This window comes from Trametes versicolor, assembly GCF_000271585.1.
Source record: "Trametes versicolor FP-101664 SS1 unplaced genomic scaffold TRAVEscaffold_2, whole genome shotgun sequence".
In the NCBI taxonomy this organism is placed as follows: domain Eukaryota; kingdom Fungi; phylum Basidiomycota; class Agaricomycetes; order Polyporales; family Polyporaceae; genus Trametes; species Trametes versicolor.
Genome location: NW_007360322.1, coordinates 2,064,772 through 2,092,740, shown reverse-complemented (window position 1 = coordinate 2,092,740; position 27,969 = coordinate 2,064,772). Strand labels below are relative to the sequence as shown.

General features: G+C 58.9%; 11 protein-coding genes across 11 annotated transcripts; 6 read left to right on the top strand and 5 right to left on the bottom strand.

The window, feature by feature from the left end:
- Positions 1 to 505: 505 nt before the first annotated feature.
- TRAVEDRAFT_161153 (S-adenosylmethionine decarboxylase) lies at positions 506 to 2,420 on the bottom strand (the record flags this gene model as incomplete). The annotated part of the gene is made up of 2 exons (XM_008036215.1): positions 506 to 1,955; positions 2,179 to 2,420. 2 exons carry the CDS (start codon positions 2,418 to 2,420, stop codon positions 827 to 829), a joined length of 1,371 nt encoding a protein of 456 aa, XP_008034406.1. The 3' UTR covers positions 506 to 826.
- Positions 2,421 to 2,778: 358 nt separating this feature from the next.
- Positions 2,779 to 3,450, top strand: TRAVEDRAFT_43372 (uncharacterized protein; the record flags this gene model as incomplete). The annotated part of the gene is made up of 1 exon (XM_008035635.1): positions 2,779 to 3,450. The coding sequence occupies one exon, from the start codon at positions 2,779 to 2,781 to the stop codon at positions 3,448 to 3,450; it is 672 nt and encodes a 223-aa protein (XP_008033826.1).
- A 67-nt stretch (positions 3,451 to 3,517) lies between these two features.
- On the bottom strand, positions 3,518 to 4,309 carry TRAVEDRAFT_141711 (uncharacterized protein). The gene is made up of 5 exons (XM_008036214.1): positions 4,213 to 4,309; positions 3,985 to 4,128; positions 3,868 to 3,929; positions 3,741 to 3,810; positions 3,518 to 3,690 (listed from the first exon to the last, which is right to left on the bottom strand). The coding sequence occupies exons 1-5, from the start codon at positions 4,214 to 4,216 to the stop codon at positions 3,668 to 3,670; spliced, it is 303 nt and encodes a 100-aa protein (XP_008034405.1). The 5' UTR covers positions 4,217 to 4,309; the 3' UTR covers positions 3,518 to 3,667.
- A 1,768-nt stretch (positions 4,310 to 6,077) lies between these two features.
- On the top strand, positions 6,078 to 6,607 carry TRAVEDRAFT_26516 (uncharacterized protein). The gene is made up of 3 exons (XM_008035370.1): positions 6,078 to 6,271; positions 6,325 to 6,445; positions 6,503 to 6,607. Exons 1-2 carry the CDS (start codon positions 6,167 to 6,169, stop codon positions 6,394 to 6,396), a joined length of 177 nt encoding a protein of 58 aa, XP_008033561.1. The 5' UTR covers positions 6,078 to 6,166; the 3' UTR covers positions 6,397 to 6,445; positions 6,503 to 6,607.
- A 71-nt stretch (positions 6,608 to 6,678) lies between these two features.
- Positions 6,679 to 9,586, bottom strand: TRAVEDRAFT_43369 (HET-domain-containing protein; the record flags this gene model as incomplete). Its single annotated transcript, XM_008035634.1, has 3 exons — positions 6,679 to 8,613; positions 9,043 to 9,074; positions 9,130 to 9,586. 3 exons carry the CDS (start codon positions 9,584 to 9,586, stop codon positions 6,679 to 6,681), a joined length of 2,424 nt encoding a protein of 807 aa, XP_008033825.1.
- Positions 9,587 to 10,015: 429 nt separating this feature from the next.
- Positions 10,016 to 10,710, top strand: TRAVEDRAFT_141706 (uncharacterized protein). Its single transcript, XM_008036213.1, has 3 exons — positions 10,016 to 10,202; positions 10,266 to 10,512; positions 10,599 to 10,710. Exons 1-3 carry the CDS (start codon positions 10,043 to 10,045, stop codon positions 10,678 to 10,680), a joined length of 489 nt encoding a protein of 162 aa, XP_008034404.1. The 5' UTR covers positions 10,016 to 10,042; the 3' UTR covers positions 10,681 to 10,710.
- Positions 10,711 to 10,965: 255 nt separating this feature from the next.
- Positions 10,966 to 12,370, bottom strand: TRAVEDRAFT_62764 (aromatic compound dioxygenase; the record flags this gene model as incomplete). Its single annotated transcript, XM_008036020.1, has 7 exons — positions 12,217 to 12,370; positions 11,915 to 12,161; positions 11,688 to 11,855; positions 11,495 to 11,629; positions 11,397 to 11,436; positions 11,274 to 11,334; positions 10,966 to 11,212 (listed from the first exon to the last, which is right to left on the bottom strand). Exons 1-7 carry the CDS (start codon positions 12,351 to 12,353, stop codon positions 10,966 to 10,968), a joined length of 1,035 nt encoding a protein of 344 aa, XP_008034211.1. The 5' UTR covers positions 12,354 to 12,370.
- Positions 12,371 to 14,003: 1,633 nt separating this feature from the next.
- TRAVEDRAFT_141701 (uncharacterized protein) lies at positions 14,004 to 20,563 on the top strand. The gene is made up of 9 exons (XM_008036212.1): positions 14,004 to 14,978; positions 15,028 to 17,290; positions 17,348 to 17,591; positions 17,645 to 17,911; positions 17,969 to 18,473; positions 18,532 to 18,934; positions 18,991 to 20,198; positions 20,250 to 20,409; positions 20,465 to 20,563. The coding sequence occupies exons 1-6, from the start codon at positions 14,035 to 14,037 to the stop codon at positions 18,596 to 18,598; spliced, it is 4,290 nt and encodes a 1,429-aa protein (XP_008034403.1). The 5' UTR covers positions 14,004 to 14,034; the 3' UTR covers positions 18,599 to 18,934; positions 18,991 to 20,198; positions 20,250 to 20,409; positions 20,465 to 20,563.
- A 499-nt stretch (positions 20,564 to 21,062) lies between these two features.
- TRAVEDRAFT_26513 (uncharacterized protein) lies at positions 21,063 to 21,649 on the bottom strand. The gene is made up of 3 exons (XM_008035369.1): positions 21,507 to 21,649; positions 21,231 to 21,450; positions 21,063 to 21,174 (listed from the first exon to the last, which is right to left on the bottom strand). Exons 1-2 carry the CDS (start codon positions 21,612 to 21,614, stop codon positions 21,232 to 21,234), a joined length of 327 nt encoding a protein of 108 aa, XP_008033560.1. The 5' UTR covers positions 21,615 to 21,649; the 3' UTR covers positions 21,063 to 21,174; position 21,231.
- A 2,773-nt stretch (positions 21,650 to 24,422) lies between these two features.
- TRAVEDRAFT_114024 (glutathione S-transferase C-terminal-like protein) lies at positions 24,423 to 25,439 on the top strand (the record flags this gene model as incomplete). Its single annotated transcript, XM_008036211.1, has 6 exons — positions 24,423 to 24,478; positions 24,550 to 24,708; positions 24,774 to 24,899; positions 24,966 to 25,142; positions 25,203 to 25,283; positions 25,343 to 25,439. The coding sequence occupies 6 exons, from the start codon at positions 24,423 to 24,425 to the stop codon at positions 25,437 to 25,439; spliced, it is 696 nt and encodes a 231-aa protein (XP_008034402.1).
- Positions 25,440 to 26,213: 774 nt separating this feature from the next.
- TRAVEDRAFT_141697 (uncharacterized protein) lies at positions 26,214 to 27,618 on the top strand (the record flags this gene model as incomplete). The annotated part of the gene is made up of 6 exons (XM_008036210.1): positions 26,214 to 26,416; positions 26,475 to 26,850; positions 26,907 to 26,925; positions 26,991 to 27,135; positions 27,193 to 27,486; positions 27,543 to 27,618. The coding sequence occupies exons 1-6, from the start codon at positions 26,260 to 26,262 to the stop codon at positions 27,614 to 27,616; spliced, it is 1,065 nt and encodes a 354-aa protein (XP_008034401.1). The 5' UTR covers positions 26,214 to 26,259.
- Positions 27,619 to 27,969: the final 351 nt, after the last annotated feature.

Here is a 27,969-nt window from a genome sequence, read left to right as displayed (position 1 = left end):
GGTACGCAACCGCCGCTTCAGCGACCCTGCGAGCCCCGTAGAACGAGGCCTGACGGGTACCTTCGTGGTTCCTCGCAGAACAAACGACCGTTGCGCTGGGGAGACGGGCTCGGCCGTGGCTGCAGCGCGCTAGGGAGGATGACGTCCTCCCCGCTCGACCGCCCATGCGCAGAACTCTATCGGCGCGGGGCGTGACCGTGGTTCTAGCGTGCGCATCCGGGGCCGATGCTTCGATCGATGGCTGTCAGCCCTTCCCCCGCCCTCGAGGTTGCCTAGCGGGCCGTGTTTGACCGCAGACGTTCTGCGGGGAAGGTATATCGGAGACTCCGTGAAGCTGGCGCTCGCAACAGGAATATTCTGAGTGCTGCGCGGTGGTTCTATCCATGGATAGCCAAGCGATGGGCATTGAGGGCAGGCAGCGGTATATGGCAGAAGAGAAAAGACGAGCCCGTTGTGGGCCGACTCGTCAAAACTGGGGTGCGCGCATCCTGTTGCTGCTGTATGGAGGTGATACAATGGACGCACTGTATTGCCTTAAGCGGTGAATACGGGATTCCTAGGCGAATTCCCGACCTTGATCGCAATGCGTGGTGCGGCCAACAGAAAAGGCATCAGAGGACCTGGAGCAGGAGCTATCAACGCCGAGTTTCGCCCGGATGGTACATACACATCTGTATTGCCGCGCGTAAAGGCTGTTTCCTGCGCATCCTCGGAAATGGACTAGGAACCCGTCTACAATACCGCCCGCCTAGTTTGTGCTCGTGCAGAGTAGTCTGCCGCCCGCCCCCAATCACCGCCGGATCGACGTCGTGCCTGAAGAGGCTCGCTATGAGGAGCGGAGCTCGAAGCTCGCGAAGGCCAGGTCGTATCCGCCGAACTCGTAGTTGATCTTGTCCGTCCGCTTGTACAGCCCCGCGAACGCGCTGTCTCGCGCGCACTCCGCCTCCGCACCTTCTGCGCGCTCCGCGCGCCCCGCGGGCAGAGTGAGCGCAGACTTGAACGCACGCTGCGCGGACTCGACCGCGCTCTCGCCCTCCTCTTCCTCCGTCAGGTCATTGTCCTTGCACGAGATGAACAGTGTGAGCGTGAGCCGGCCAGGGCGGAAGATGTCCACGACGCGACGGATGAGCGTCTTGAGGTCCGGCACGCTCGTCGACTTGTCCGTGGGCGAGTGCGGGAGCGGCACGTTGCATTCGAACGACGCGTAGGACCAGCCCTCTTCCGGGGTCACATGAATGGTGTAGTAGCCCTCGCCCGGGTGCGCAGGGTCCTGCCCAGCGTCTGGACGCCATTTGATCAGTGCGTTGCTGGAGTATCCGCATGGAGAGAAGGAGTAGGCATCGAGGGTGGTGAGGTGTGGAGGGAAGATCTCCGTGATCCCAAGCTTGGACGACAGCGCCATGCCGTCCGCGCCCGCCGTTGCATCCGCCTCCTCTGGTGGTGCTGGGTTGAAGAACGGCGCACGGGCCTCCGCAGAGAGGTTGGTCATCATGATCTCGATGGTATAATCGGACTCGAAGAAGTCATCTCCGTCTGCGTTGTCCTCCGCAGAAGTGTTCCCGTTGAGGTTCGATGATCCAGGCTCGGGATGATCGACATCGACAGGCGATAGATGGGGAGAGCTCGGTGCTGTGCCGCCGGTGGAAGAACCGCCCTCAGATGGCGACGTGAGGTAGAGTAGCCAATGGTCGCCGTTGACCTTGCCGATGGTGTAGGCAGATCCATTGGGGAAGAGGTTGTCGAGGAACTGGATCTCGGTCCTCCACTCGCGATGGGGGCCCATTTGTCTTTCCGGAAACATGAAGGCCTTCCGGGAGTAGAAAAGACGGTATACGGAGGGTAGGCCCGCGTGGTCGCGAGCAATCTCGAGAATCCTGGGTACACCCAAGAGATTGAGGGTCGTCCCGCATGTTTTGAGGATGAGACGATGGGGGGACACAAAGAAGGAGGATTCACTGGAGGAGCAACGCACTTGTCAGCATATCCCTTAGCATTCGTGCAGACAGCCACAAAGCACGCGAGCAATCGGACTCATGGTGTGATCCAACGAGTCGAGACGCAGCCATTACTCGTAGCGCGCCACAGGCGTCTCATTGATAGTGCATTCGATCGGCAAGATAGCAGACGACGGCGTACATAACCGCAATCGGTCGTGGGTTAGGTACGGAAGGTACGCACCTGAGGAGGTATGCATCTGTCTCCGTCCCCTCGACGACGGACAGAATTTTGCACTTGACGATGTCAAGCATCTCCTCCCACACCACCCTGGGCACCCTGCGCAAGCCGAACTTGCCATCCGTGCTGGATGTAGCGTCCAGACAGTCCGCGGCGGAGGGCGCGAACCAGATCTCGAGGAGCTTTTCGGGGCCCTCAAACGGGCCGTTTGCGGCCGGCTCGAAGTCGGTCTCGGCAGATATCATGGTTGAGCAGTAGGTGGTATACAACACGCTATCTGGGGCGGTGGTGGCGGGCGAAAGAGTAGGCGATCTCTGGACGCATGAAAGGGATGGCTTGGGGGGGAGGAACAGAGTCCGGAGGCTCAAAACGTCTAGCGCCCAAAATTCGAAAAGTGAGCGATCGATAGACGCCCCCAATGCGGAAGGTGCGGTGGCTGTCCCCCCATTGGTTAGCGCGCGGGTGATTGCCGGGGCGTGACGCAGCTCGTCCTCGCCGCCCCCGACGCGCTCGTCTCTGCCGCAAAACCTCAGCTCGTCGTCCGCTGCGCCTCCTGCTCGTCTCTCTCTCTCGTCTCCTACCACCACTTTGTTGCCGTCGCGAATGGTCCGAAGCTTCATTTTACGCATCCCGGTCGTGCGCGCCCTCGCGTCGCGTGTCTCGCAACCACTCCTCCCGCTCACCACTCGCCTCGGCCCCCGCGCAGCGGCCTCCAGTTCACGACCGTTCTCTCATTTCCCCGCCCGCCTTTCTGCCTCACCACCACCCTCGCCACGATCTCCAGACGATCCCGAGTCCTCCAGCCATTCTCTGCCGCCCGATGCGTCACTCACGCAGCGCCTCAAACACCTCATAAAGTCCTACGGGTGGTATGCACTCGGCGTGTACATCGTCCTCTCCACGCTCGACTTCACCGTCGCCTTCGCTGCCGTGAATGTCATCGGCGCAGAGCACGTGTCCAAAGTCGCCGCGCAGGCCAAGGAGTACTTCGCTGGCCTCATCCACTCAACACCGCCGGAGCCTGGTCGCGAGGAGATGGAAACCGCGGCTTCACACGCCGCCTCCGGTGGTCATGAAGGTCTCATGGCGATGATCGTTCTTGCCTACACCATCCACAAAACACTCTTCCTGCCTATCCGCGTCGGCTTGACCGCCGCTGTCACGCCGAGGCTCGTACACTGGCTCCGGGCGCGAGGCTGGGCTGGTAGCGCCGGCACTCGGAGGGCTGCACAGGAGGTCCGGGAGAAGATCCGGAACAGGCGCGATAGGGAATGAGCGGGACGCTGGCCGTGGCCGACGCTCATCTAGGCGTTCGCTCGTCGGAGCCTTTTCCAGCAGAGATGGTGAGTCGAGTTGCAACTCGATCATAAATATCCTCCTAGGTGTCTGCTCACACGCCGGTCATCGTACAGGAAACACTATACACTACTCATACATGCCAATAGCCTAGAGCGCAACCCACAAGCCCTAATCATCACGATGCGACGCCGACTCAGGCTGGAGGGGCGTCATCATCTGTCTGATGTTCAGCCGATGTATCCTCACGACACAATGACCTGGCTCACCCTTAAGAATCCCTTCCTTGACGAGTTCATCGGGCTTGGGTCGCGCCTGCAGCGCATGTTCAAGCTTGTCCTGACGGTGTTCTGGTGTTCAGATTCCGAACAACTTCATCCGATTGCCCATGCTCACCTCGAGCTGGGAACGCTGCAGCTTCTCCTTTGCAGCCTGCAATGAGGGCGCGACGGTGTCGTCTAAGCTCCCTCGCATGATTGAGCAATCATCTGAGGACGGGGAGTGCGGGCGTACCCTTGAGGATGTTGCGATCGATGAGTTCATGCTTGTCGGGCCGCTGTGCGAGACTCTTCTCAAGCTTAAGCGCAGCCTCGGGATCGATTGACGACTTGCGCGTCGGCAGGGGTGGGCGGGGTGTCTGGGTCGCCGCTGCGGTAGCTATATGCGTCGCATATATGCGCGCAGAAACACAGCACAGCATGTAAGTGGTGTATCTGGGGTGCGATGGGCGCATGGACGTACACATTGTGTCAATCGGCCACAGATGCAGGAGGACAGGTAGGGGTTGGTGGCGAGAGGTGAGAGGGTTGGAGGGATAGGAGACAAGGTTAGAAAGAGGAGCGCGCTCCGCCCGTGCATGATCCATCTGTGTTTCTATAGTGCTGCTAACAGGTCCAGATCCCGCAGAGACCCGTGACCGGCGCATGGCATTTAGCTTCGCGACGTAGCTATCGCGGACTGTGGCTCGACCCCCATGCATGACGCACCCTATCGATGTTCCGGCACGGTGCTTCCTCCCACCCAGGCTCCATCCACACCAAACTTTACTCACGCCGCAGCACAGTAGAGGTAGGGGTGGTCATCTTGTCTCGAGTGAAATTTGCTGATGCCTCTTTATCTTTTAACTTATTTCAAGCATAGGACTCGTACGCGTTGAATCTCGGATCTGAACGAATAATGCAGCAACTACTTGACCTCGATGTCCTGGAACTCGTCTGCGAATTGCTCGACGACGCAGCGACGGTGCTCTCATTTGCGCTGGTTTCACACGCCCTTCACCCGGTGGCTTTGAAACGGCTGCTTCGCATGAGGCCTGTCGCTCTCGTGGATGAGCGATCGGTCCGCGCGTTCCACGATTTCGTTGTCGCCGACGCAGAGTCTCGCCTCCCCTTTGTGCGAGCTCTGGAAATCCGCGTCCTTGAAGTCGATGAACAGGCTCGCCAGGACGTCGCACGACGCATACTGGACCTTTTGGAACGCGTCACGCACCTCGAGTCCCTCACGCTACCTCATCCCAAGTACACATTCAGATGCCTCGCGGATCCGCGAATACCCGAAGCCATCGCCCGTATAGCGACGCTGCGCAAGCTCGGGCTCCTAGGAGAGTGCGACGAGGCGGAGGCGATTATCAAAGCCACGCGTTCGGTCTCGTCGCTGCGTGTCCTCCCTGTCTCGCTGGTTTCGCTTCCCTTCTTTGGTGGAGAAATTGGAGTCCCCACCGCCGCATTCGATGCATTTATGAGCCCTCTCGCACCTACTCTCGAGGTCCTCGATATCACAGAGCGAACGACGCTCTTCAGCGAAAGGGGCGCGCAATATCCCGCCCTGCGGTCGCTCAAGATAGGTATATGCACGGACCAAGGTATGATGCGCACAGACATCCTTGCGTACAAGTTCCCTTCTCTGGACGGCACGCTGTCCCTTGGCCCCATGTACGAGCTCACAGAGGACGTGTCGGACCATTGGCGGATTCGCGAGGCGAACAAGGAGCGACAGCAGCATCAGTCATGGGCACATCTGGACCGCGTCATGGGGGACCTGCTCTTTGTCTTTGTTCTCGGCCTGACATGCCCCGTGCGTCACCTCATGCTGGACGTGTGCTACACACTACACCTGACGGAGCACCTGGTGGACATCTTGCGCACGACGCCGCCTACGCATCTGAAACTGACGATCGCCCTGTGCTACGGCCCTCGCGTGCGCCCAGAGTTGTTCCCCCCGGAAGTTGTCCCGCGGCTCACACACCTCGCGCTTGCGCTCTTCTATTCCATACGGGTAATAGAAGACAGGGTCGCCGAAGGAGAGCCCATCGCTACTATGCAGTGGGAAGATCTGCTCGTGCGTGTCCATCACCTATGTCCGTGGTTCCAAGCTGCGTACTGACCACCAGACTCCCGCGCCCCAGTCCAAAATTGTCGAGGCCATCCGTCCGCTGCGCCTCACCCACCTACGCGTATTCGTCCAGGCCGACATCGCCGACATCGCGCGTGGCTCTAACACCGCAGTCCCGTATTCAAAGGACTTTGTCCGCGCCATCTCCAGCCTCAACCACCAGCAGACTGCTAAGGAGCAAATGGACGCCGTCCCATCCCTGCAATACGTTTTTCTCAGTGTTGGGAGCCGGGTCGTGGCCCCTAGGTCGATGCATAACGCTGTGAAGCGTGGTCGGTGGCTTGCACATTCTGCCTGGAAGAACATGGGGAGAGGGTCGTGTCCCTCCGGAGACCCAAAGAAGCTCGACGAGAGCGTGATGGAGCGCATGCTTCTGGACGAAAATCTTGTCCTGTCCGCGAACGACAACGTGGGTCACTATGCATGCGCACCAACTTACGATCTGACGCGGCTGTACGCTAGCACATGCTGGATCTCAATATTGATAGAGCTTATAGTGCGGACGAAATCGCGCCATGGGCCACCCCGGTGTAATACGATCGTCGTGGGTATAGTTCACGGAACCTTGTCGCCTGCAGTACAGGTATGGAGTTTTGCGCTGATGTGGCCCCGACTTGCAGATACCAATGCGAATCGACAGACCTTTCTCTTTGGCTACGACTGGATCCGTTATGGAGAGCCGCTGCGTTCACGGGTGTCCTTAGTAGAAGACATACCAATCCATCCATCATCAAACGTCATCGAGCAATCCGTTAATCCCCGCATCGAGAATGGGGTGAGACACCTCATAGCGAGCTGCAATACAACATTCGTGAACTAAATACCACGTTCGCCCGAGCTGATATTCTCTAGCTCTATCGTCAGCGCATACAACCCGCGATGGTTCCCGCTGTCCATATAGTCCGTCCACGCTCCGAACGCCAGCTTCACCCGGATCCCCGTCTCGCTTACGCATTCAGTAGAGCTGTCTCGCCATTCGTTCACGTGTGTCGTTTTGCAAGACTCCGGCATTGGCCTAGGCCGATGGATGCTCCTTTCCGCGCTATCAACGACCTCTGGATGGACTGGCGGCCCATGGAAAGACACCAGCGCAGTGAGGTATGGGGGCATGAATAAAGAGTGTGACACCGGGCAAGGTCCCAGTCCTATGTAGATGCCGTCCTTACCGCTTCCGCGGGAGAGCACGACGCAGACCAGCGGACCCTTTTCCGGAACGTGGACAACGGTTCGAACCGCGGAAGGTGCCGCAGAGATGCAATAGTCCGCTTTGAGCAGGTGCGCCACGGTCCATTGGGGGATGATCACCTCGCACGGGCAGAGAAAAAGCGTGCGCGCGGGCGTGTCGCCGTTACGCTCTGTAGGTGGCCGTCGTATGTTGTGCCGGGTCGCATACGACACCACAGGTTGTTCGAAGGGGCGGTACGGGACGTACACGGACGCCAGCTCGGAGCTGATACCGCTCGGCGTCTTTGACATACTATGCGAAGGGGATAGCGCGAAGCTCTCCTGGAGGCAGCGCAGCGTCGCGCCACGCACGAATCCGGCGGGGTATCGGCATCCGACCTCATACTGCTCGTGGTTCTGGTTTAGGGGAGAGCGAAGGAGGAGTGCGACAAGCCCGTCGTTCACATCCGTGCACGCGAGGACGGCGACGTGCACCGTGAGCTGCGGGTGCGTCGTGGAAAGCGGCACGGGCCGCCAGAGCGTCGCCAGGGGAAGCCGCGTGCGGATGCCATAGCTCGTGATGGTGTACTCGGGCACGGGGACCTTGGTTGAGAGTTCGCGCTCGAAGTCGTCGAGCGGGAGCGGCGTGATGCCCCCGGAGTGCTCGAACGCGGTGGGCGACGGCGCGAAGAGGTATTCGTTCGGTATGTCTTCGCTGGTCGTTTCTGGGAGCGGTGCCTTTAGGAACTGGTCGCACGACCACCCGTACCGTTCGAAGACGAGCGGACCCCACGCGAAGATGCTCTGGTCTGGGGTGTGCCTTAGGATCTCCTCTTGCAGTCGATAGAACGCGTTGCGGCCCTCGCCGTATATGGTCGGGATGTTGACGCCAAATATGCCCATCAGAGAATAAGCCTCGTCCTCCACTCGAGTCGTTTTCCGCATCGCGAACCACGCCATGCGTCGCGCGACACTGACGGTGCTCAGTGGCCGAGTATGCCCTAGAATCGCCCGCTCCACGCCCGAGACATCCTCCACGACGTCCGCTAAGCTCGTCTTTGTCCCGAACGGACGCCACTCCTTGGAGATGAACACAAGCTCCCGCGGCGCGATGAGCTCCTGCAGCGTCCACCCACGCCGGAACCAGCGGCTCTGGCGGAACTGCGAGCCCCGCACGCGGGGATCTTGCTCGTCGCTGACGTCGTGCAAGAACGCGTAGCACACGCCCGCCTGCGCGTACCACTGGTACATCGAATTGATCGCCTCCGAGAGTTCCGCGCTGCTTGTCTTGTCGATGCAGCACGTGTCGACCCATAGCCAGCGGTACCCGCGCGCCTTTGCGAACGCACAGCACTCGCGGATCTTCTCCGACGCCTTCGCGAGGGGCGAGGGCGCCGCGCGTCCGGCGAGTCGACCGAGGCGGACGCCCCATGCTTCGCGCGCGGTGAGTGCGTGTAGGGCCTGTAACTCTTGGAACGACTGCTCTTTGCCCGTGATCCAGACGTGTGAGAGGATAGCGTAGTTCTCGCGCGACGGGTCTGCGATATGATGCAGCTTCCCGGTCGTAGTGTCCAGGAGCCACATAGCCTGTGTGGTATATCAACTTGTCGAAGTTAGCTCCAATCATGGTGCGGTTCATACTCTGAGCGAAGTTGAACATACGGAAGTAGGGCTCTGGACTGGGGTACCGTCTCGTGGCGTGTGTGGTCGCGGTGATATATGAGGCGTCCGAGTATAGGCTGTGCACTTCCAAGTCAAATGTCAAATAAACTGTGCATCAGGGATGATAGAGTTGATAACGCGGGATCGACACAACCCGTACGACTCGCTAGAACGGCCGATGTTCGAGGAGGCCACCGGCGGCACAGCAGAGTTACGACATCTGTGATACCTCCTCAGGGCGCTCGTATCACACTGTACGGTAAGCTTACCTTCCTATGAGGCCCTTCAATACTGTCCGAGCTCTGGCGTTAAGGCATTGCAAGGACTGTATGCTCACCTCTAGCAATCACGCACAGTCATGAACTTCATGGTGGCGCGAATAGCGTCTATACTGGGCACACGGCCCCAACACTCAACGTACAAACAGTCGAGGTTACATACCCAGCCAGAAGTCATCGTCCGCTCCCTTCGTATCGCTCTGCTCCTTCTCCCGCCTCTTCTGCAACTCGCATGCGCGCGCCTTGGATTCCTCCCGACACTCCCGGACGAGCGTGCGCGTCTCCTGAATGCCGAGCCGCACGCGCTGAACCTCCGTCGAGACGTCATTGTCCATCGCTTCGAGGAGGTTGAGGAGCGAGATCACGTCCTTGGGGGAGATCAACGCGGGGGAAGAGAGGGTGGAAGAGAGTGATGAGGATGAGGACGCAGGTGAGGGCCACCGAGCGTCTGATTGAGCGGGAGGGCGATCGGCGCCGAGGTCGCACGGACCAATGGTAATGATGGGTAGGGGTTTTGCGAGGTTATAGAACAGGTCGGCAGGCAGCGTCCCAGATAGGAGCGGAGACTGGGAAATCGCGACCGGGAGGAGAGGTGCGCGAGTACGGGTGGTGTAAGGCATGGCGCGCGGGGATTTAGGTACAGTTGAAGGAGTGAGTCGGTGAGTTTGGTACGGCGAAGAGTCGCGAGAATAGATGGTCAGTATGCTAGAGTGCTAGGGAGTGTCGGACCCAGCGTCGTGAGCTATATAGGCCACCGAGGCTGACACGACGCATGTCTTCAGAGGCTGACATGTCGCGAAGATAGAGCCGAGCAGGGCACGCGGTTGGAATTCAACCTGAGCAGGCACGCAGATAGGCAACGAAAACAGCTAGAAGCCAGGTCCGCGGGAGGGTCGCGCGCGAGAGCAACGTCGCGAAGATGATGGTTCACAGAGAGATGGGAACGTCTGCGGCCCTCGCGCGAGGACTCGGAGTGGGCGCCATATTACGTAAGCACACACAGCGTCAACGAGCGGAAAGACGGCGTTCAACGCATTCTTGGACATTGACCTCACCCCATCCTTGACCTCAGCGACATGTCTCTCGCAAGGGCGGCCGGGGCCGTTTTGCGCCCAACTCAACGGGCTGGCACCTCTCTTCTTCAGCGCAGAGCGGCATCTTCGCATGCTCACGACGAGCACCATCACGACGAGCACCACGAGGAGTACCACGATACGAACGTGTACCCGCCTGAAGGTGCGCATGTCTTCATGTTCTCCGTGAGTTACTCAGACTCACCATATGTGGCTTTGTATAAAGTGTTCAACACCCCCTTCTGGCGCACCGCCGTTATCGCCGGGCTTGGTGTCGTCGCGTTCTACAAGTTCGCTCCCGCCCCCAGCGACGACACTCTGATTGCGAAATATGTCTCGCGGACAATGACCTCCGGGGAGGTGTGGAAGGACATCCTGTTCAAGCACCTTCTGCTCTCGGCGCAGGGCTCGGACGAGACGCTGCTCATCACTGACGCGAAGCCCCCGGTCGTGCACCGCTACCGCTTCCCCCAGTACGTTTGTCTCATGCTCGGTGGATTGTCCGGTCATTGTCTTGGCTCATGCAAGGCTAACATATACTTCTATCTCCCTATTATAGGAGACTTGACATGTACTCCCCGCACTCTTTGCCAGTGGGCCTGCACCTCGACGCCAGCGACGTTGCTGTAAAGAGAGGCTAGACTTTGCATAATCCTATCATCGCTTTTCCCTCATCCACCCTCATAACTTCACAACTTTGATCGCTGCGTCTTCTGTGCTCAGAGTGGTCGCGTATGACCTTTGGTGAGTTGCAGGACCCGATCAACGAAGTCAGGAATACCCCTTCCGCCATTGGACGATCGAACCAGACGATTGAATTATGCGGCACACTCTAGAAGCACACTCCTGTACACTGCAATCGTACACAACCTTCCACACCTGTCGACAATACTTGGTTGAACAAGTTCCACGGCATCGGCACCGACTCATGCTTTGGACTGTTTCGCGCGCGCCTGCTTGAGCTCCTCGACCTGCTCAGCAGTCGGGAGCACGAAGTCGAATTTCCACACCCACACCCGCCCCCCGTGCACCTCGCCATCCTTGAAGCCGAGTTCTGTCCATCGCTTCGGGTCGCTCTCCTCAGCGAGCTGGCAGATGAGCGACTTCTTGGTAGCGAATACCGGGTCCGTCCCGAGGAATGGCGAGTGTGAGGGGTAGAGCGCGGTGGTCAGGCTGTATGTTGTGAGTCACTTTTAGCGCATGCATCAGAAGGACGGCCGTGCATAAGACGCACTCGTCATATCCAGGGGCCTTGACTGTGAAGTGAATGTGAGACGCGCGATGAGGGTGGCGGCCTATGTGTTAGCATGCGTCAACAACGCCCGCAGTGAGTTTTGATTTCCCGATCTTTACTAACCTAGTGCATGTAAAAGGTCTCCAGTAGGCCCATCGCTCGGCTACGAAACAGTCACGCTCAAACCAAATTGTAGCGAAAGCCGACTGGGAGATACGTACGATGGGGTAGGCTGTGGGCAATATTCCGCGGTAACTGAACGTGCCATCTGGGTTCGCGAGAATTTTGCCGCGGTCGTTTGGCTCTTCGCGGTCGGGGTACTGGATGTCATACACACCGTCTCCATCGGCTTGCCACTGCCATAGGAGGTGAGTGAATATAGTTTTCGGGTGGTGCAACAGAGTTGACACTAACCACATCCACGGTAGCACCCTTGATACCCTCACCCTTGAGGTTTTTCACTGTGCCGACGAAGGCCATTGACTCGCCCTGCGTGTTGGATTTGGCGAGAGATGAGCCGGATGGGACCACTGGTGCGTCTTCCGTATAGAAGGGTCCGGGTTCGCATCCGTCCGTGCAACCCTACAAATTTCTTGAGTCAGACACGCTTTCGCACCGTGTATACGACGATGGCGACCCACCGCAGGCTTCGGATGATTGATCTCGTCCACAAGGGCGCTGAAGCCCAAACAGTCGCTCAGTAGAACGAACTCGTTCTTGTACTCGGTGCTCTCCTTGCCCACACGCGTCAGGAACTTGACCGCCGTCGTCCACTCAGCGTGCGTCAGCTGTGTTTCGCGCGCGAACGCGTGCAGGTGCGAGACGAGGGAGGTGACGAGCTCCAGCGTTCGTGGCTCCTTGCAGAGGCTTTTGTGGAGGCCCTGCACACTGCGCGACTCTGTCAACGTCGCGATCTCGTGCACGACATTGAAAGGGTACACACTGGTCTGTGATGGTGTAGTCCGAGTCTTCACGGAAGTCGCGCTCGAGCGGGAGGTCCTGCGGGACCTCGTTCTCGAGCTGTGCGCGGATCGCGCGCCCGACGAGGAGCGGGTTCTTCATCTGTTGCTCAGAGGCCATGACGGCAGCAGCGGTCGTGGTAGTCGGTCAAGGTGGTCACAGTGGTCCGGTGCTGTGGGATGGCGACTCCCAGCCGAGACAGAACGCGCTTTATACGAGGCGGCGCGGCGTCCGGGACCGCGATAGGCAGGCAGGCGGAAGCGAGCGCGTCCATGCAGAACTCTCGCGCGCGGGCCGCGGCGTGTGTTCTGGCTAGCAGGCGTGGGTATGAGGGGTCCATGGCGGCCGCGCTGATTCATGGGTCAATTCTGCCGCACCGATTGGGTCAGGGGGCACGGAGGGTCCCACGAGAACATGTCCTGTGACCGTGCGGGGCAGCTGGAGCAGACTTGACCGCACTAGAGTCTATAGCCGTCCGGCCGCCATATAGAAGAAGCTAGAAATGAGCGCATCGGCACATGCTACTGACGGGAAGCGAGGCACGTATATACCGTATTTGCTACAGCCTACCTTATAGACCTCGGTAGCCGGTTCATCAGTAATAGTATCACGTACAGTAGCGGCACCCAATGACTCTCACAAGCTGCAAGGTAATAATAGCCTATTCCCTCTCAGCTTCCTGGAAGGATGAACCCGTACAGGACGCCCAAGTGTAAAGGCTGGCGGGATCTGCCACTTTGTCGAACATTCCTTCAACATGAACGCATCCTCACCTACTACTTCTCTCGAACAGTAACACCAAGAGCATCTTGGACATTCGCGTCTTTCGAACAGATGCCCGACGTCGATAACCGTACGTGTAATATCCGCGCGCACTGGTGGCAGGGTCACAGGCGGCGCGAAGCTCTGCTGGGTCACCCGAGGGTCACCACAACCTATTGAACAGGATACTTGTCCTAGATAGTACATGTCATCCAAGTCCCACTGCGACAGTTGAGAATGATCCGTAGGATTATTCGGCTTATCATCCCGGGTAGAGGATTTTTGGGCCCTTCGCTGTGTGGCTGTACCTCTAACGCGACAATTCTTCGCACGGTCTCTGTATGGGAATAGCTCGCGTGGCATCCACGTGTCTCTCCTAACCGTATCACGCCAGCGAATCAGTGCACTTATTGTGCTGTCCCTACTATGTCCCTACGTCTTACGGCGAAAATCGTATCGAGATATTGCTGCTCGCAAGGCGTAGAGATCAGGGGCTTCCGAGCCAATCAATGTCAAATCATACACGTTACAGCCACGAGCTAAAATTAAAATACTACTTACTGCGACGCAGTGTCCGAGTCGACTCGGAACTTCGCGGCTGCATATCACGTCGTTAGTACCGCTCCTACCCGTCTCTGCCTCAATTTAAGGGATCATTCTCAGCGGGTGTGCGGGGACCGCAGCGCCTTACTTAGCCCACGTATTGATTCAAATCGTCACAACGTCCTATTTTACGTTGGGAGGACGTATTTAAGGCAAGCTTATTCATAGAGAGCGACGCCGACAATAATCTCCAAGTTGTCGCCAAGACACAAAACACTTGTTGAGGATGATCAAAAGTTGAAGTCACTGCAGCATCCGAGGCGGTGTAGGCGTTCATGGATATAACGGGCGTGAGAATTGCTGACATAAGCAAACGTTGAGTAGCGTGCACGTTGATGTCGCGTAGCCAACCACTCAACGCCCTGCCCACGCGCTTCGTAGCAGACTCTTGTCTCTTCTCCCCCTCGTCGTGCAAGATACCCCTCCCCAGCACGCTATGGCGTGCAGATCATGCTCGCCCCTCATGATAACCGCTTTCTTTCTGGCTATATGCGCCCATGCGGCCCTCGCTAGCTCCCCTCTCGTCGACTTCGATCTCATGGGCAAGGTCGGCCTCGCCGGAGCATTCGCAGGTCTTGATCTTGTCACAAACTCCTCCTCTGTAACCTTCGACCCCTCCACCGCGTCCCTTCTCGCTCGGTCATCCTCAGACGGCTCTCTGTCAAAGGTCGCGTCCACCAACACCGGCGGCAGCATCCTGGCAGGTTGTGCGCTCGGCGACGTGTTCTACTTCGCAGGTAGCTTCTCATCTGTCGGGAGCACGTCCGCGAGCAACGTCGCATCGTATACGTCTTCTTCGGGTTCAATATCCGCTCTTGGAACCAATGCACCCAACGGAGTTGTACGCGCGCTGTTCTGCGATACCTCACGGAAGCAAATTTGGGCCGGTGGTCAGTTCAGCTCCCCAGGCGCGTCCGTCGCGGTCTGGGATATCGCATCGTCTTCTTGGTCTGCCGCCCCCTTCGGCGGGCTGACAGGCGCGGCAGCTGAAGTCCTGTCTATAACGACCAACTCGTCACAATCCAGTCTTTTCTTCTCCGGCTCCTTCATATCGTCCTTTGGCAACGGCTCCGTCCCTCTCAACGACACCAACAATCCCAATGTGCCGTTCTCATCAGGAGCAACACCATTCTCGTCCTCTCTCGTCCCCGTCCCGCTCAACGCTTCCGACGTGTCTGCTGCGCCATCTTCAACGGACAGTCAGTTCAGCGATATACAGAACATCCTCTGCCCCGCAGGTGCGGACGGTGCCGGAAATACGTGGTTCGCAGCCGACGGCAACAAGGCTGTAATCACGGTGAGGACGTTCACGTTCCTTACGGCGAGAGGCCTTCGTCTGGGCAACACATTCTTGAGCGGTCGTGGCACTACAGCCTTCAGGTGAGTGACCATGTATTCTTGTAGTACTATTCGGCTGAGCATCCTGCAGCATCGCCACCATCCCTGATAATGCCGTCCAGCAGCTGCAGTACTTCGATCCGACTACCAACACGAACAAGACCTGCACCGACTCGTGCCCGCTCTTGACAGATCCGGCCGTGCCGTATCAGGATTTCCTGTTCAACTCTGACCTCGACATCACTGGCTTCCAGCTGACGCTCTCCGAGTGGGAGGGTGCCGGACCCGGCCTACATATCCTCCAGCTGCTTTCTTCGGGAGCATTCGCCTCCGCAATCGACTCCCAGAATGGCCAGTCATGCTTTGCGCCCCAGTCGTCGTCCACGCAACGCACGGGGACCTGGCTGGAGAAGGATGCCGACACATCCATCCCGGGCACCACGCAGGCGGTGCTGGTATCCACTGTCGATGTCGGCACGTCAGCCGCTGCCGGTCCCAGCTTCACCTGGATGCCGTACGTCTCGGCGTCCGGCCAGTACGACGTCAACATCCTTGTCCCTGGGTGCACGAACTTCCAGGATTGCCCACTCCGCACGAGCGTCAAGGTCGTCGTTTTCCCTGGAGGCGGCCAGCAACCGTGGGTTACGACCGTTTCCCAGCAGAACACGGAGGACAAGTCGACACTCATTTACCGCGGTCCGATCGTCCCGACGTCCCCTGCGTTCCAGACGACTATCGCACTCACTCTGGCCGATGCACCTGAGGGTACCGGTCAGAACGGCAAATACGAGCTAGTCGCGGACCGCGTGCAGTTTGTCTTGACCAGCGCAAACTTGACGTCGAGCGCGAACTCCACCTCTACTACTAACTCGACGGCCGCGGCGGAGAGTGGGTTCGGTTTCCTGGAGTGGCCGCTCAGCGCGTCTTCAACGTCCAGCGCGTCCACCGTTCTACCTACCTCGGCGGTAACCTCCCTCGATAGCATCGGGTTCGACCTGTTGACCGCCCTCGGCGGCGCCACTTCCGTCACCTCCTCTGCGTCTGTACCCGCTATTTCTGCCGTAGCGCACCATTCATCCGGCGCGATCTTCCTCGGTGGTCAGTTCACTCTGTCCTCCGGCTCTGCTTCTGGCGCGTCCAACATCGCAGTGTTCAAGAATGGTGCCCTCGCCACATTGTCAAACAACGGGCTGAACGGCCCTGTCACCTCCTTGGTCATCAGCGGCGACAATGTCTACGTGGGCGGCTCCTTCTCCGACACCGCGCAGTCTTCCAACAGCGCACTGAAGAGCATCGCTATGTACTCCGTCTCGGGCAACTCGTGGTCTGCACTAGAAGGTGGCGTTGACGGTGCGGTGACCTCGCTGGACACCTCGGACAACCAGATCCTCGTCGCCGGGAACTTCACCACGCTCCTATCTTCTGCGGGCAGCACTGAGGGCCAGAACGCCGATGGTTTCGCGGCGTGGGATATCGCCAGCAGCTCTTGGGTCAACAGCGGCGGGTTCCTCATCGGGTCTATGTCGTTCGTCGGCAATGGCACATCGAGCACACAACAATTCGTTGGCGGCAACGTCGCAGCCTCTCTGCGCTTCGGTGCCTCTGGCTTCGTAATGGTACAGAACGGTGATGATGGCGAGCCCCAGGTCTCCCCGCTTGGTGTTCAATTCGACGCGCCCACTACCACCAGCGCTGCTACGACCACTGCCAAGACGCGCCGCTCGCACCACCGTCGTGCCGGTGCTGGCTGGATCCCGACCCTCAACGTGCTGAGCATCTTCAAGCGACAGACGTCGGCTGCGTCCAACCTCGCGCCCCTCCCTAGCGCTGCCCCCGCCCCTGCACCCGCAGTCCTCGCGGGCGCATTCTGGACGAACAGCTCGTCGGGTGACCAGGTTGTCGTGATCGGCGGGAACTTCTCGTACAGCGTGTCCGGGGTACAGGCTCAGAACGTCGCGATCTACGACGACAAGACGAAGACCGTGACTCCGCTGAAGGGCAACCAGCCGAACGGAACGGTGCGGAGCCTGCTCGTCAAGGGCGATTCGCTCTTCATCGGCGGCGAGTTTTCCGTTACCGGGATTGAAGGCAGCGGCTTTGCGATTTACGACCTCGCGACCCAGGCCTGGGACTCGGCCGGTCTCCAGCCGCTCTCAGCGACGAGCGGTAGTGTCACTGTGCGCTCGATTACGGCGTCTCCCGCCAGCGACGACGTCGTGGTTGTCGCAGGCTCGTTTGACCAGGCGGGGTCGACGCCGTGCCGGGCCATCTGCTCATTCGAGACGACCAACAAGCAGTGGAGCGCGCTCGGGAACGGCATCAAGGGCGATGTTTCGACCGTCGTGTATGCCGGGGTAAGCATTCCTAAAATTTCTACTCTACATGCAAACTAACACCGTTGTCTCTGGTAGAACAATGCGTTGATTGCTGCGGGCTCAATCGTGCTGGCGGATAACACCCCCGCGAACGTCGCGTCGTACGCGTTCTCGAACACCACCTGGTCCGCCGTCGGCAGTGGTAGCGACCTCCCTGGCCCGGTCACTGCCGCGGAGGTCAACGCTGGGAATATCAACAGCATCTTCGCTGCTGGCCGGACGACGGACGGAACCTCGCCTTTCCTGTACTTCTGGAACGGCCAGTCCTGGAGCTCTGTCGGTGAGCATAAATGACACCTGCGAGCGATCATGGTTTGCTGACTATGGCCTCAGGTGGCACCCTCCAGGGCACGACCGATGTGGCGCAGCTGACCATAGTCCCTGTGCAGAACACGCACGACGGCAACAGCATCATCGAGTCCGACCGTGTCCTGATGGTCTCTGGTACGCTCACGGACTCGTCATTCGGTAACGCATCCGCGGCGCTGTTCGACGGTTCGACCTTCACGCCCTTCGTTGTGTCGACGACCGAGTCCGGCACGCCTGGCGCCCTCGCTGGATTGTTCCGCTCCATCCAGACGATCAACTTCAACCGCCGTCGTGAGTGTTCAAGAATGCGTGCTTACTTACCACCTTCGCTGACCCGAATGCTCTCAGACTTCCTCGCCACCGGCGTCGTCATTCTTATTTCGATCGCCATCGCCGCCGGCATCGTGTTCCTGCTTGCGCTGATCGAGATCCTCTGGACTCTCTTCGCACGCCGGGACGACAAGGTGAACACCTTCGACGCTAGTGAGCTAGACGCGGACGACGACTCCACGCACCGCCCGTCCTCGCTGCTCGAACACATCAACGCGGCGACGCGCTCCACGATCCTCGGCTCGAGCCCCTTCGGGCCAAACGCGGAGAAGGAGGCAGGCTACGCGGCCATGGGCGGTGCAGCGGCCGCGGGCGCTGCTGTGCACGACGATCCGTTCAGCGGGCCCGACGCGAGCAACTACTTGCGTGCGGAGACGCCGTCGGACGCGCTTGGTGGCGGTATGGGTCCTGAAGAGCAGAGTCGGCCGGCGTACGCGCGGTACTCCTTCCACGGCGATGGCGAGGGCGAGCTGCCTGTCAAGGCGGGGCAGGAGCTTGAGATTCTAGATGATAGAGATGACGCGTGAGTACGCTTTCTGTCCCGGGGTAGCATATCGCTGACAACAACGAATCTTTCTCAGATGGTGGTACGCGCGCGACGCCCGTACGGGACAGGAGGGCGTGGTGCCGGCGTCGTATGTGTACTGAGTTATTATTCCCCGAACTCGTCCTGGTTGGGTTATCAATTGTCATTGAGCTTGCTTTCGTCGCATTGTTTCATTTATTGCCCCGTACGTCGTCCGGATACCCGAGATGCAAGATCGACCTCTGGTCGCTCGTTCCCATCCATCCCCAGTCCCCAACATCTCCCTCTCCCGCGCAGCAGCTTCCTACTTATCACCATCATGACGATTTTCACAGACTTTTCGTGCCACACTTCTCGCAGACTCATCATTGTTTCACTGTTCACCTCCCCCATGTCGTCATATGGCATACACTACGTACGAAACATAATACAAGCGCAAAAGCAGACGGCAGATCACTGTGGAGGTGTGTCAGTACGGCAGTCAGCAGCACGAACGTGGGGCAGCAACGCACCTGCAGCAGCGGGTCGCGGAAATGCTTTTGGTTGTTGTGGCGGAAGCCAACCTTCGTCTTGAAGTCCTCCTTCCTGCGCTGGTCTCTGTGCTCGCGGACATGACGTCCGGCCTCGCGCGCCTCTCCCCGATTCCGCGCCTTCACGACCTGGAACCCTGCGCCGAACGCACCGAACCCGCCGCCCCTGGGCACCAGCGCGGAGTTCTTGTCCGCCAGCAGTCTGCGCACGAGCGCGGCGCCGGAGTTGGGGTCCTCGGGCTTGCCGTTCCGCGGCGCCCCCGGGAAGGACTGCGCGTAGTACCGCCGCATGCTGCGGTGGCCTATCCGCGCGCCAGAGGGGAGCACGAGCTCGAAGTGCGAGTCGCCGTACGCGATCTCGTTCTCGAGCGGCTCCTCCTCGTCCGAGTCGTCGTCGCTGCTCTCGTCCGACGTGCTCTCCTCGACGATCTCGTCGACGTCGGAGTCGTCCACTTCCTCGTCGTCCTCCCACTCCTCGTCCTCCGGGGTCTTGCCCTCTGCGGCTGCTTTCGCGGCCCGCCGTGCGGCACGCGCGGCCTTGCGCGCGGCGCGGTCCTCGACGTCCGGGTACGACGCGGTGAAGTCGTAGAAGTCGGAGATCTCGAGCCGATCCTCCTCGCTGTCGTACGCGATCTTGCAATGGCCCTTGTCGAGCATGTGCTTGCGCACGGCCTCGAGCGTGCGGAACTCGCGGCCGCGGCCGCTGCAGAACACGCACGTGTTGCCCACCGCGATCTTCTCGCCGAGGTAGGTGATGAGGCCGACGAGGTCGACGAGGTACTCAGCGTCGGGGATGAAGAACGAGTGCGCGGCGGACATGTGCGTGAGGTTGTCGTCGAGCGAGGCGGAGGAGACGGGGCAGAAGAGGCACTGCGTGGGGGAGATGCGCGCGCGGGCGGCCGCGATCTTTTCGTCGATGGTCTGATTTATTTGTTCCTCCGTGGCGTCCTCGTCGACCTGCAGCGCGACACTCTTCAGCTGCGAGGAGACCTCTTCGACGGTCGCTAGCGTGGTCGATGCCGGAGCAGCGGGTTGTGTGGATGGGCCGGCCTCGGGGATCGCTTCGACCGCCTCCGCTTCTTCAGGAGCTTCAGCGCGAGCCCGCGCCTTGGCTGCGGCACGAAGCTCGGTATCCTTGTGCTTTTTCGAGCTCAGATGCGTCCTGTACGCATTCTCGGTGGTATAGCTCTTGCTGTACATGCCGTCAGGGACGAGCCCGGGAATCCAGACGGATCGTGCTTACCCGCAAACCTCACATGCCGATCCCTTCGGGGAAGTCATGATCGCAGTCTCCGCCCGTCTGTCCAGGACTTTCTGGTTGAATAGCGCAGCGCCTACGGGCGGGAGACCTGCCACACGACGCTTCATGTTGTACCTGTGGTGATCGGAGCGGTAGTGCTCCCCTGGACCACTGCTCAGTCCTGGTGCGAATCGAGCAAGTCAAAAACAGATGCTCACTTTGCTCTTCCGCGGAAAGGAATGCGATCGTGCATGAGAGGCAGGTGTAGAGACCCGACTGGGACTCAGGATGGGCTACGATGATGTCGGCCATGGTGGTGGTGGTGTGTAAGAGAGGTGTAGAACGGGACGGCGGACGATCGACTCTAAGAGATTTCTGCGCCCGATTACAAAGTCGCTACAAATATTCGCCCACGTGACTGAATAAGGTTAACCGCCGCTAAGTACGCTTCCGCGTCGATCGACGAAACCTGCTTTCTGCCGTCATCTTGTAATTGCACTCGCTCACTCTGCACGCGCCTGTCTGATGAAACTATGGGTGTACTACTACTCTGAAGACAGGCTATCCAAGTCCACGTACCGTGGTCCTAGGCTTCAGGCCGTGCGTCGAAAATCAAGGACATATTCCACAGATCTTTCACTAAGTATGTTCCTGCGCGTTCCTCGTTGTAACGCGCCTTCAAGAGCCTTCAAGTGAAAGTGTATGCCTGTCACAATGTTACCGCATGCGTATGAGACTGCACCAAGATGCGCCCCACTTCTGCTTTGCATGGAGCCTTGCTAACTGTCATGAGCAGTCATGCCACTGTAGGTCTCACGTCTCGGATCGCTACCGTCGTTAACAGCGTACAATGATACATTTGAAAGCCGAAACCTATCCTCCGATCCCATACAGTAAGGGTCAACATCACAAATCATTAAGACGACAACTGGTCATCCTTGATCAGCCAACCTCCTATCATCGTAAGGACACGGTCTGGCTTACCTTAAGAACTCCCGAAGTCGCGGGCATGACGACGGGCTGCGGGCACGTCCGTGATTATCGGCGTGTACTGCGTCTGCGTTTGTGTCTGCGTCCAGGTGATCGGGACGGTCGTCGTGTACATGTACGGCGAGACGGTGGTCCAGTGTTGCTCGACCCGCGACCCCGTGAAGGTGCGCGTAACGACGTTGGTAGCCGTGGGCTTCCAGATGGTCGTTGCGTGCTGTTCCAGCGAAGTCAGCGCTCCGACGGTGTTCAGACAGCCACTGCGCTACGTACCTCGGGATGCGGCGCGGCCTTAGCAGGGAGCTGCTCGTCCGCAGCCACGGTGCCGACGCTGGCGAGGGCCAGGGCTGCGAAGGCGAGGAGGGATGCGGTGAACTGCATTGCGGGTGAGCGGCGGATAGCACGAGGGGGATGAGCGTGTCTCGGAGCTGACACCGTTCTCTGTCCGTGCTCAGCTCGTACTTATAGCACGGAGGTATGTGCGCAAGATTCCGAGCTAGATGCACCCCACGTGGGGTTGCGCGCGTCGGTGTGGCAGACACGCGTGAAGCTTTAGGAAGCCGCGCGGTGCTTGATACGTTCAACGCACTCGCAGAAGTTCCTCTCGAACGACCGGGATTGCATCATCACCCGACCCTGCGCAGCATCGCTTAGCGACCTTCTCGCTTCGCTGTTGTCCATTGTCGGATGTTTATCGCAGAACGCGCACTCGTGACGCACCCCCCAGCAATAACGTGAGCGTCTGACACAAGAACCCTTGGCGTATTTGTTTTTCGGAACGTCGTACGGTATTTTGTTCATATCCGAGTGCACCCTTAAGGCTAGGCCCGTTGGCATGCTGGACGGATGCATATAGCCACATCAATACGACATACGCACGGCGATTTGCGTGTGGCACATGCCCGGGCCCCTGCACCATGAGTCGCCAGTAAAACATCGGGTGCAACTCGTGCTCGGCCGCCGGAAAACATATGGCGCACATCCGTGGCTGCTTTCAACTTCAGCGCGACTCTGAAGGACTCTGACTGCTTCCGCAGCGTCTGGGTGGCTTGTGGCTGTACGGAGCATGTGTAATAAGGGTCGTCCTTGCCATTCTGGGCCATGCTTTTCGCAAGATGACTGAGACTGATTTGGTCACCTCGATGTGCGTGGGTAAGCCACATAGCAACAGTCGGACAAAGCACCAGTACTGGCTTGAAACCGCTTGAAACACCGCAAAAACACCGCACTCAAGAATGGTTAGAAGAGTAACTCATAGATAAACAATACGCCCGGTATCTTGCCATAGTTCCGAGATGACTCTTTGGTGAGTACTCTGGAGGTCCAGACCTGCATCGGCATCAAGCTATGTGGGGCCTGCATGCACACTGTGCACCACGTTGTAGTGCACGGAGGTGGCGAGTACTGCATGCTGCTCAAGTGATGGCATGTGTTACTGTAAGTATGAGAACCGGACTCGGAAAACCGACACTTAGGGCGATCACCCGCCGATCACCACACCGGGGCCACACTCAGCCTCGAGTCCGACTCGTTCGGAATCGTGCTGCTCGGACACTCGCAGACTGTGCAAATCGTGTATTGGGAGCGGCTCGCCACGGGCGGTGGATCTTTGAGATGATAAATTTATTGTGCCCACACGCTCACTGAGTCGCACAAAGCATGCGCACGTACGGCGTCGCGGCGAGGAAATACTTGGAGCTCTGTGGATATCTCTTCGCCCTCCGACGTCCTCCCCCGGGCAGCAACGCGCCCGCTCCCCTGGCCCGAAGTGCCAACGCGGCGAGCTGGAAAATTCATCCGGATGAAAGCGGCCGTTGACGTATGGATAGAGTACACGAAGCGTAAATACCGGAGAGACAGGACAACAATCCCAGCGCACCTTCGAAAACACGGCCAGCTGCAGGCTGAGACTCGCGAGACACACATTCGGCGCGTCAAAACCTTGTTCGAGCTAGGGTTCAAATTTAAAAATCAACAAGGTGGAGGTGACTTGATGAAGAGAACACTTGCATAAGGAGACCATGGGAGTGCTAGGGTATGCAGTAGACGGGGAGTGAACCGAGCAGCGTCAGCGTCATGGTTGAGTGGCGAGTAGACAACAGTCTATCACTCATTGCCAGCCTATGCACCGCCTGCCCAACGAAATCCTCAGTGGGGCTTCGAGGGCGAGACGGTGGCCTTGTTCCTTGCACGTCAATCTGGAGAGAGTCCGGTCGCCGGCGGTATATGTGGACATCAAGAGTCAAGCGGCGAGCGTGAAGGGTGTGGGCAGAACAGCAGGACCCTCGCTGGTGTGCTCCATGACGTCCAGAGGTGATATTTATGGCCCACACCTGAAGGACCTGATCTCGCCCTCGCGAACGCCGTTGAACACAGTGTGTGAGAATCTTCTCGCACGGTCTCCTCCGTCCGCGGGAAGGAGGGTGTTGTGGTGAGTGTGCGTCCTCTCCTCGTGGATGTGCTGTACCACTCCAATCCTAGCCATGCGGATATAGCACATCGGTTCAATATTTGATGAACGGTGTCGTGCCTGAGGTCTACGTAGCCTTTCGACGGCATCGGGGTCATACGCCTCAATATGCACATCTCTGTGAGCTGTATGTACAATGTGAGTAACTTGGAAACATTCCATATACGTAGTCTCACATAGCTAGCTGTATCTTGAATATGTCACATAATCGCATTAGAACAAGCTCTTTCACCGTGAGACACAATCCACCAAGGCGTTCAGGACCGTGTCGATTTGCCAGCGTCGCTATATCCTGACTTCACGAAGAGTAAGAGGCTGTTCGAGTATCACCGGGTATGTTCTTGTTCCTGCGCTCGCCAGCTGCACTGGAGACATCGGAGTTAATCACAATATATTCACTGACATCTACAGAAGCCGACTTACCCTGCCGCCTTGGACGCGTCACCATACAGGGCCCGCAGCACCCGATCCCGTCGGACGGAATCGAGTGGATGTATGCGTCCGGATAGCTTGTGCATTAGAGCGAGGCGTAATGGCCTCCGTGTGCAGCTGATGATGGAGAAAGGCATGAGCGAGTAGCGTGGAATCTTGAAGGTGGGAACGGCGCGACGCAAGGTATAAAGGATGGGAGGTGGGTGGGGCCGTGGGCAGCATTCTCGACCAACAACCAACCTTACCATCCTCACAACTTATCGTTCAAGCAGGTTTGCTTATTCGAAATGTCTTCGCGCAAGCAGTTCACCCTTCACGGCGACGTTACCGGGCCTAACCCTCTGTGAGCTATGTTTTGTTGCGACGCATGCTTCGTTATCCCGAGCTAATTGGCGGATGGCTTGATGCATACAGGAAGGTCGCGGTTGTGCTCGAGGAGCTTGGTCTGGAATATGACATCGTCAACATCAATGTCCGGACAGGCGAACATAAGAATCCAGAGTACCTCAAGCTGAACCCGAACGGGCGCGTCCCCACGCTCGTCGATCACAGCAACGGCGACTTCACCATCTGGTGCCTACCTCCGCTCCTATCTCTGCGTAATCGACGAGAACTGACGAGGGGTGTTCGGATGATAGGGAGTCTGACGCTATCCTTCTGTACCTTGTCGAGAATTACGACAAGGAGCACAAGCTCAGCGTCGCAGACGTGCACGAGAAGTTCAAGCTCATTCAGTGGCTCTTCTTCCAGGCCTCCGGCCAGGGGTGCGTCTCCCGCTATGTTTCCGTTCCTCTTGCGCGGGTGCAAAATTGACCGAGTTTGGAGCACAGACCGTACTTCGGCCAGGCGGTGTGGTTCATGCGCTACCACCACGAGAGGCTCCCGAGCGCGATCGAGCGCTACCAGAAGGAGATCCTCCGCGTGCTCGGCGTGCTCGAGACCGTGCTCTCGAAGCAGGAGTGGCTCGTCGGCGGGAAGCTGACCGTCGCCGACATTTCGTTCATCACGTACGTCCTCGCTTCGAATGTTTGACCAGAGAGGAAGCACAGGACTCACCGGCGGCGCAGCTGGAACCAGATGGCGATTGGGTGGGGGCTCGAGGGCGTCGAGGGCGGCGATGTGCAGAAGGAGTTCCCAAACGTCTATAAGTGAGCAGGTTTCGCCAGTGTTGCAACGCGATGGAGATGCTGACGGCGACGGCGATTAGGTGGCACCAGAAGCTTGTCAGCAGGCCCATTGTGCGCAAGTTCCTCGACATGCAAGCGGAGACATTCAGGAAGTTCTCCGAGTCGCAGGCTAAGTAGATGGCGGAGTCGTTGGCCTTATCTTCCGTGCCCTTGACTCGGTGCGCTAGAGGCAGTATGTGGCAGTCAGGGGTTGTAGATATGGTGCCCAGACAGCTATATTGAGCGTCGAAGTCAATGGTGAAGTGCGCTAGTACGGCTGGTCGGTCGCTGGATGGTCGGTTTCTTGAGGTGCGCGGCCCGGGGTAACTGTTGAATTCCGGCACAGACTTAGCCCTGGTCGTATAGGTCTTGATATATGACCCTGTAGTCTTGAGTGAGTAAATGAGAGCTGAAACACGCTAGTTAGTAGCGCGTACGGTGTTGTAGAGGTCAGATTGCGGCAGCTTAGCACCACAGCATCTGCCACACTCACCGCCCGCCGTTGAGCCGGAGAGGCGAAGCATCCACGGAATTGAATGAGTCCCGACGGACATAAAAGCGCATAAGCACTCATGCACGTCGAAGCACTGACCTGGCGGGGGTCTCGGACCTGATCGAGATCCCGACCGGCACACACGCGTCCCGAAAAGGCAGCTGTTGTAGATCGACGGCGCAATGAAATTGATCCCTTCAGGCACGCCGAGTTCCAGCCCCAGCTCTCCCCGCCTCCGAGCCCTGCGCGCCGCCTCATTGCGCCGTCTTCTCATTGACACCTTAGCCACCATTGGCCACAATTCAGGAGCGGCCGCGCCACCGCGGGCCTGGCCAGCTAGCTCGTCCGCAAATTTCGGAGACGCGTCCAGATACTTAGGACGATGCGAAAGATAGCAGCCTGAGAGTCGCGCGTTCCCCGTCGCGCTCCTCCTCGCTCGTCGCCATCGTCAGTTCACCGCCCAAGATGGTCCTCAGCACGCGTCTCTCGGTCGCCGCCCTCGCCGGGCTCCTGCTCGCGCTGTTTCCCACCTCGGTCGCGGCCACGGCCTGTCAACCAGGCACGTACTCGTCGAGCGGCCAAACACCGTGCTGGAGTTGCCCCGGCGGGACGTACTCCGACAGTACGCACACCCCGCTCTCGGAGCCCTACACGCCACTCACTCACCGCGTTCTCCCCAGCCGTTGGGTCGAACCAGTGCCACCCGTGCCCGGCGGGCAAGTACGCCGGGGCGGGCGCGTCGAGCTGCAACGTCTGTCCCGCGGGCTCGTACTCGTTCATCGCCTCGAGCGTGTGCACGAGCTGTCCTGCGGGCACGTACGCCGCTGCAGGCGCGACCTCGTGCACGAGCTGCCCTGCGGGCACGTATGGGGCGACTGCGAATGCGGGCGCGTGCACGCCCTGCCCCGCCGGTACGTTCTGCGCGGGATCGCGTCAGACGAGCTTCGTGCGGTGCCTTGCTGGGACGTACTCCTCCGTCCCGGGGCAGAGTTCGTGCACTGCGTGTCCCGCGGGGTCGTTCGCGACGTATGCAGGCTCGACGGCGTGCTGCTCATGGTACGTGCGTTTGTTCTGTGCTTGAAAGCAGTGCTGACTGGTCGTCGAACATGTAGTTGTGCTGGCTTCTATTCTGTGAGCATACTATGCGACCTGAGATGACACAATGGACAACGACTGACGATGTATGTTCACGACAGGCCAACGGGGGGTCGACGTCGTGCACGAGCTGCCCCGCTAGCGGCTCCTACTCACCCCCCGGCGCCACGAGCTCCACTCAATGCCTCTCCGACGTCGCAGGCGGTCTCGCCACCTGCGCAGCCTCGACCACCGACGGCAGCTGTCGTACGTCCTCTCCTCTCCCGTCCTCTCCCCCACCCAGCGAACTCACCTACCCCGCAGCGGCCGTTGGAGGCGCCGTCATCTCGCAGGCCGCGCCCGTGCGTCGGCGCGGCCCCGTCCGGCGTGCATGCCCGAGCGGCTCCCAAAGCTGCCCCGTCTACGGAACGACGCTGCGTCGGCGCGGGTACCTGAAGGGGTATGAGTGTGTCGAGGTGCAGCGCGACCTCGAGAGCTGCGGCGGGTGCGTCGCGCACGACTCGCCCTTCGGAGAACGTACCGCTGGGGGCGGCCGCGACTGCAGCGCGATTCCCCATGCTGATGGGGTGAAGTGCGAGAACGGTGTTTGTGTCATTGGTGCGTGTCGAGTTGGATCGTTCGGGTCGCTCGGGTCGCTGACTTTTGGTGTGCAGCGAGGTGCGGACGCGGATATGTGCTTTCGCAGGATGGGGAGAACTGCGTGGACCCGCTCGCTATCCAGGCATGAGATCGTAAACAGCGGGCATCAAATAGGGTTTCGGGTTATCACCGAGGGGGTCGGGTTATTAGAACGCATTGGACTGCCGGTAGTGCTAGATCGACAACGGTGTGGACGATATATATGCTAGACCTTGAATCATACAACTGAGTCTTACCTGTCTTAGCTACCGCACAATGACGCGGAGTAGAGCACTCACTGACACAGCGAGAATGGTGGGGCGGAATGGGGCCTCGAGCAACTGTCGCCTGAGGGAAAACGGCTATACATAACCGACTGACAACATGTACAACTTTAAACGTCCTCCTGAAGGGGAAGATAGCAAGACATATACATTACAACACGGTCCAAAAGCATGAACG

What these genes read in the sequence shown, in the direction of transcription:
- TRAVEDRAFT_141711 (XM_008036214.1), bottom strand. An exon ending in TGCAGCGTTCCCAGCTCGAG is followed by an intron (nt 3,811 to 3,867) that starts GTGAGCATGGGC and finishes GAACACCGTCAG; the next exon opens with GACAAGCTTGAACATGCGCT. An exon ending in CAAGGAAGGGATTCTTAAGG is followed by an intron (nt 3,691 to 3,740) that starts GTGAGCCAGGTC and finishes AACATCAGACAG; the next exon opens with ATGATGACGCCCCTCCAGCC.
- TRAVEDRAFT_26516 (XM_008035370.1), top strand. Translation starts at nt 6,167, where the DNA reads ATGGGGAGAGGGTCGTGTCCCTCCGGAGACCCAAAGAAGCTCGACGAG. An exon ending in TCCTGTCCGCGAACGACAAC is followed by an intron (nt 6,272 to 6,324) that starts GTGGGTCACTAT and finishes GCTGTACGCTAG; the next exon opens with CACATGCTGGATCTCAATAT.
- TRAVEDRAFT_141706 (XM_008036213.1), top strand. Translation starts at nt 10,043, where the DNA reads ATGTCTCTCGCAAGGGCGGCCGGGGCCGTTTTGCGCCCAACTCAACGG. An exon ending in GAACGTGTACCCGCCTGAAG is followed by an intron (nt 10,203 to 10,265) that starts GTGCGCATGTCT and finishes CTTTGTATAAAG; the next exon opens with TGTTCAACACCCCCTTCTGG. An exon ending in CACCGCTACCGCTTCCCCCA is followed by an intron (nt 10,513 to 10,598) that starts GTACGTTTGTCT and finishes TCCCTATTATAG; the next exon opens with GAGACTTGACATGTACTCCC.
- TRAVEDRAFT_141701 (XM_008036212.1), top strand. Translation starts at nt 14,035, where the DNA reads ATGGCGTGCAGATCATGCTCGCCCCTCATGATAACCGCTTTCTTTCTG. An exon ending in CGTGGCACTACAGCCTTCAG is followed by an intron (nt 14,979 to 15,027) that starts GTGAGTGACCAT and finishes AGCATCCTGCAG; the next exon opens with CATCGCCACCATCCCTGATA. An exon ending in GATCAACTTCAACCGCCGTC is followed by an intron (nt 17,912 to 17,968) that starts GTGAGTGTTCAA and finishes GAATGCTCTCAG; the next exon opens with ACTTCCTCGCCACCGGCGTC.
- TRAVEDRAFT_26513 (XM_008035369.1), bottom strand. Translation starts at nt 21,614, where the DNA reads ATGCAGTTCACCGCATCCCTCCTCGCCTTCGCAGCCCTGGCCCTCGCC. An exon ending in AGGCCGCGCCGCATCCCGAG is followed by an intron (nt 21,451 to 21,506) that starts GTACGTAGCGCA and finishes TCGCTGGAACAG; the next exon opens with CACGCAACGACCATCTGGAA.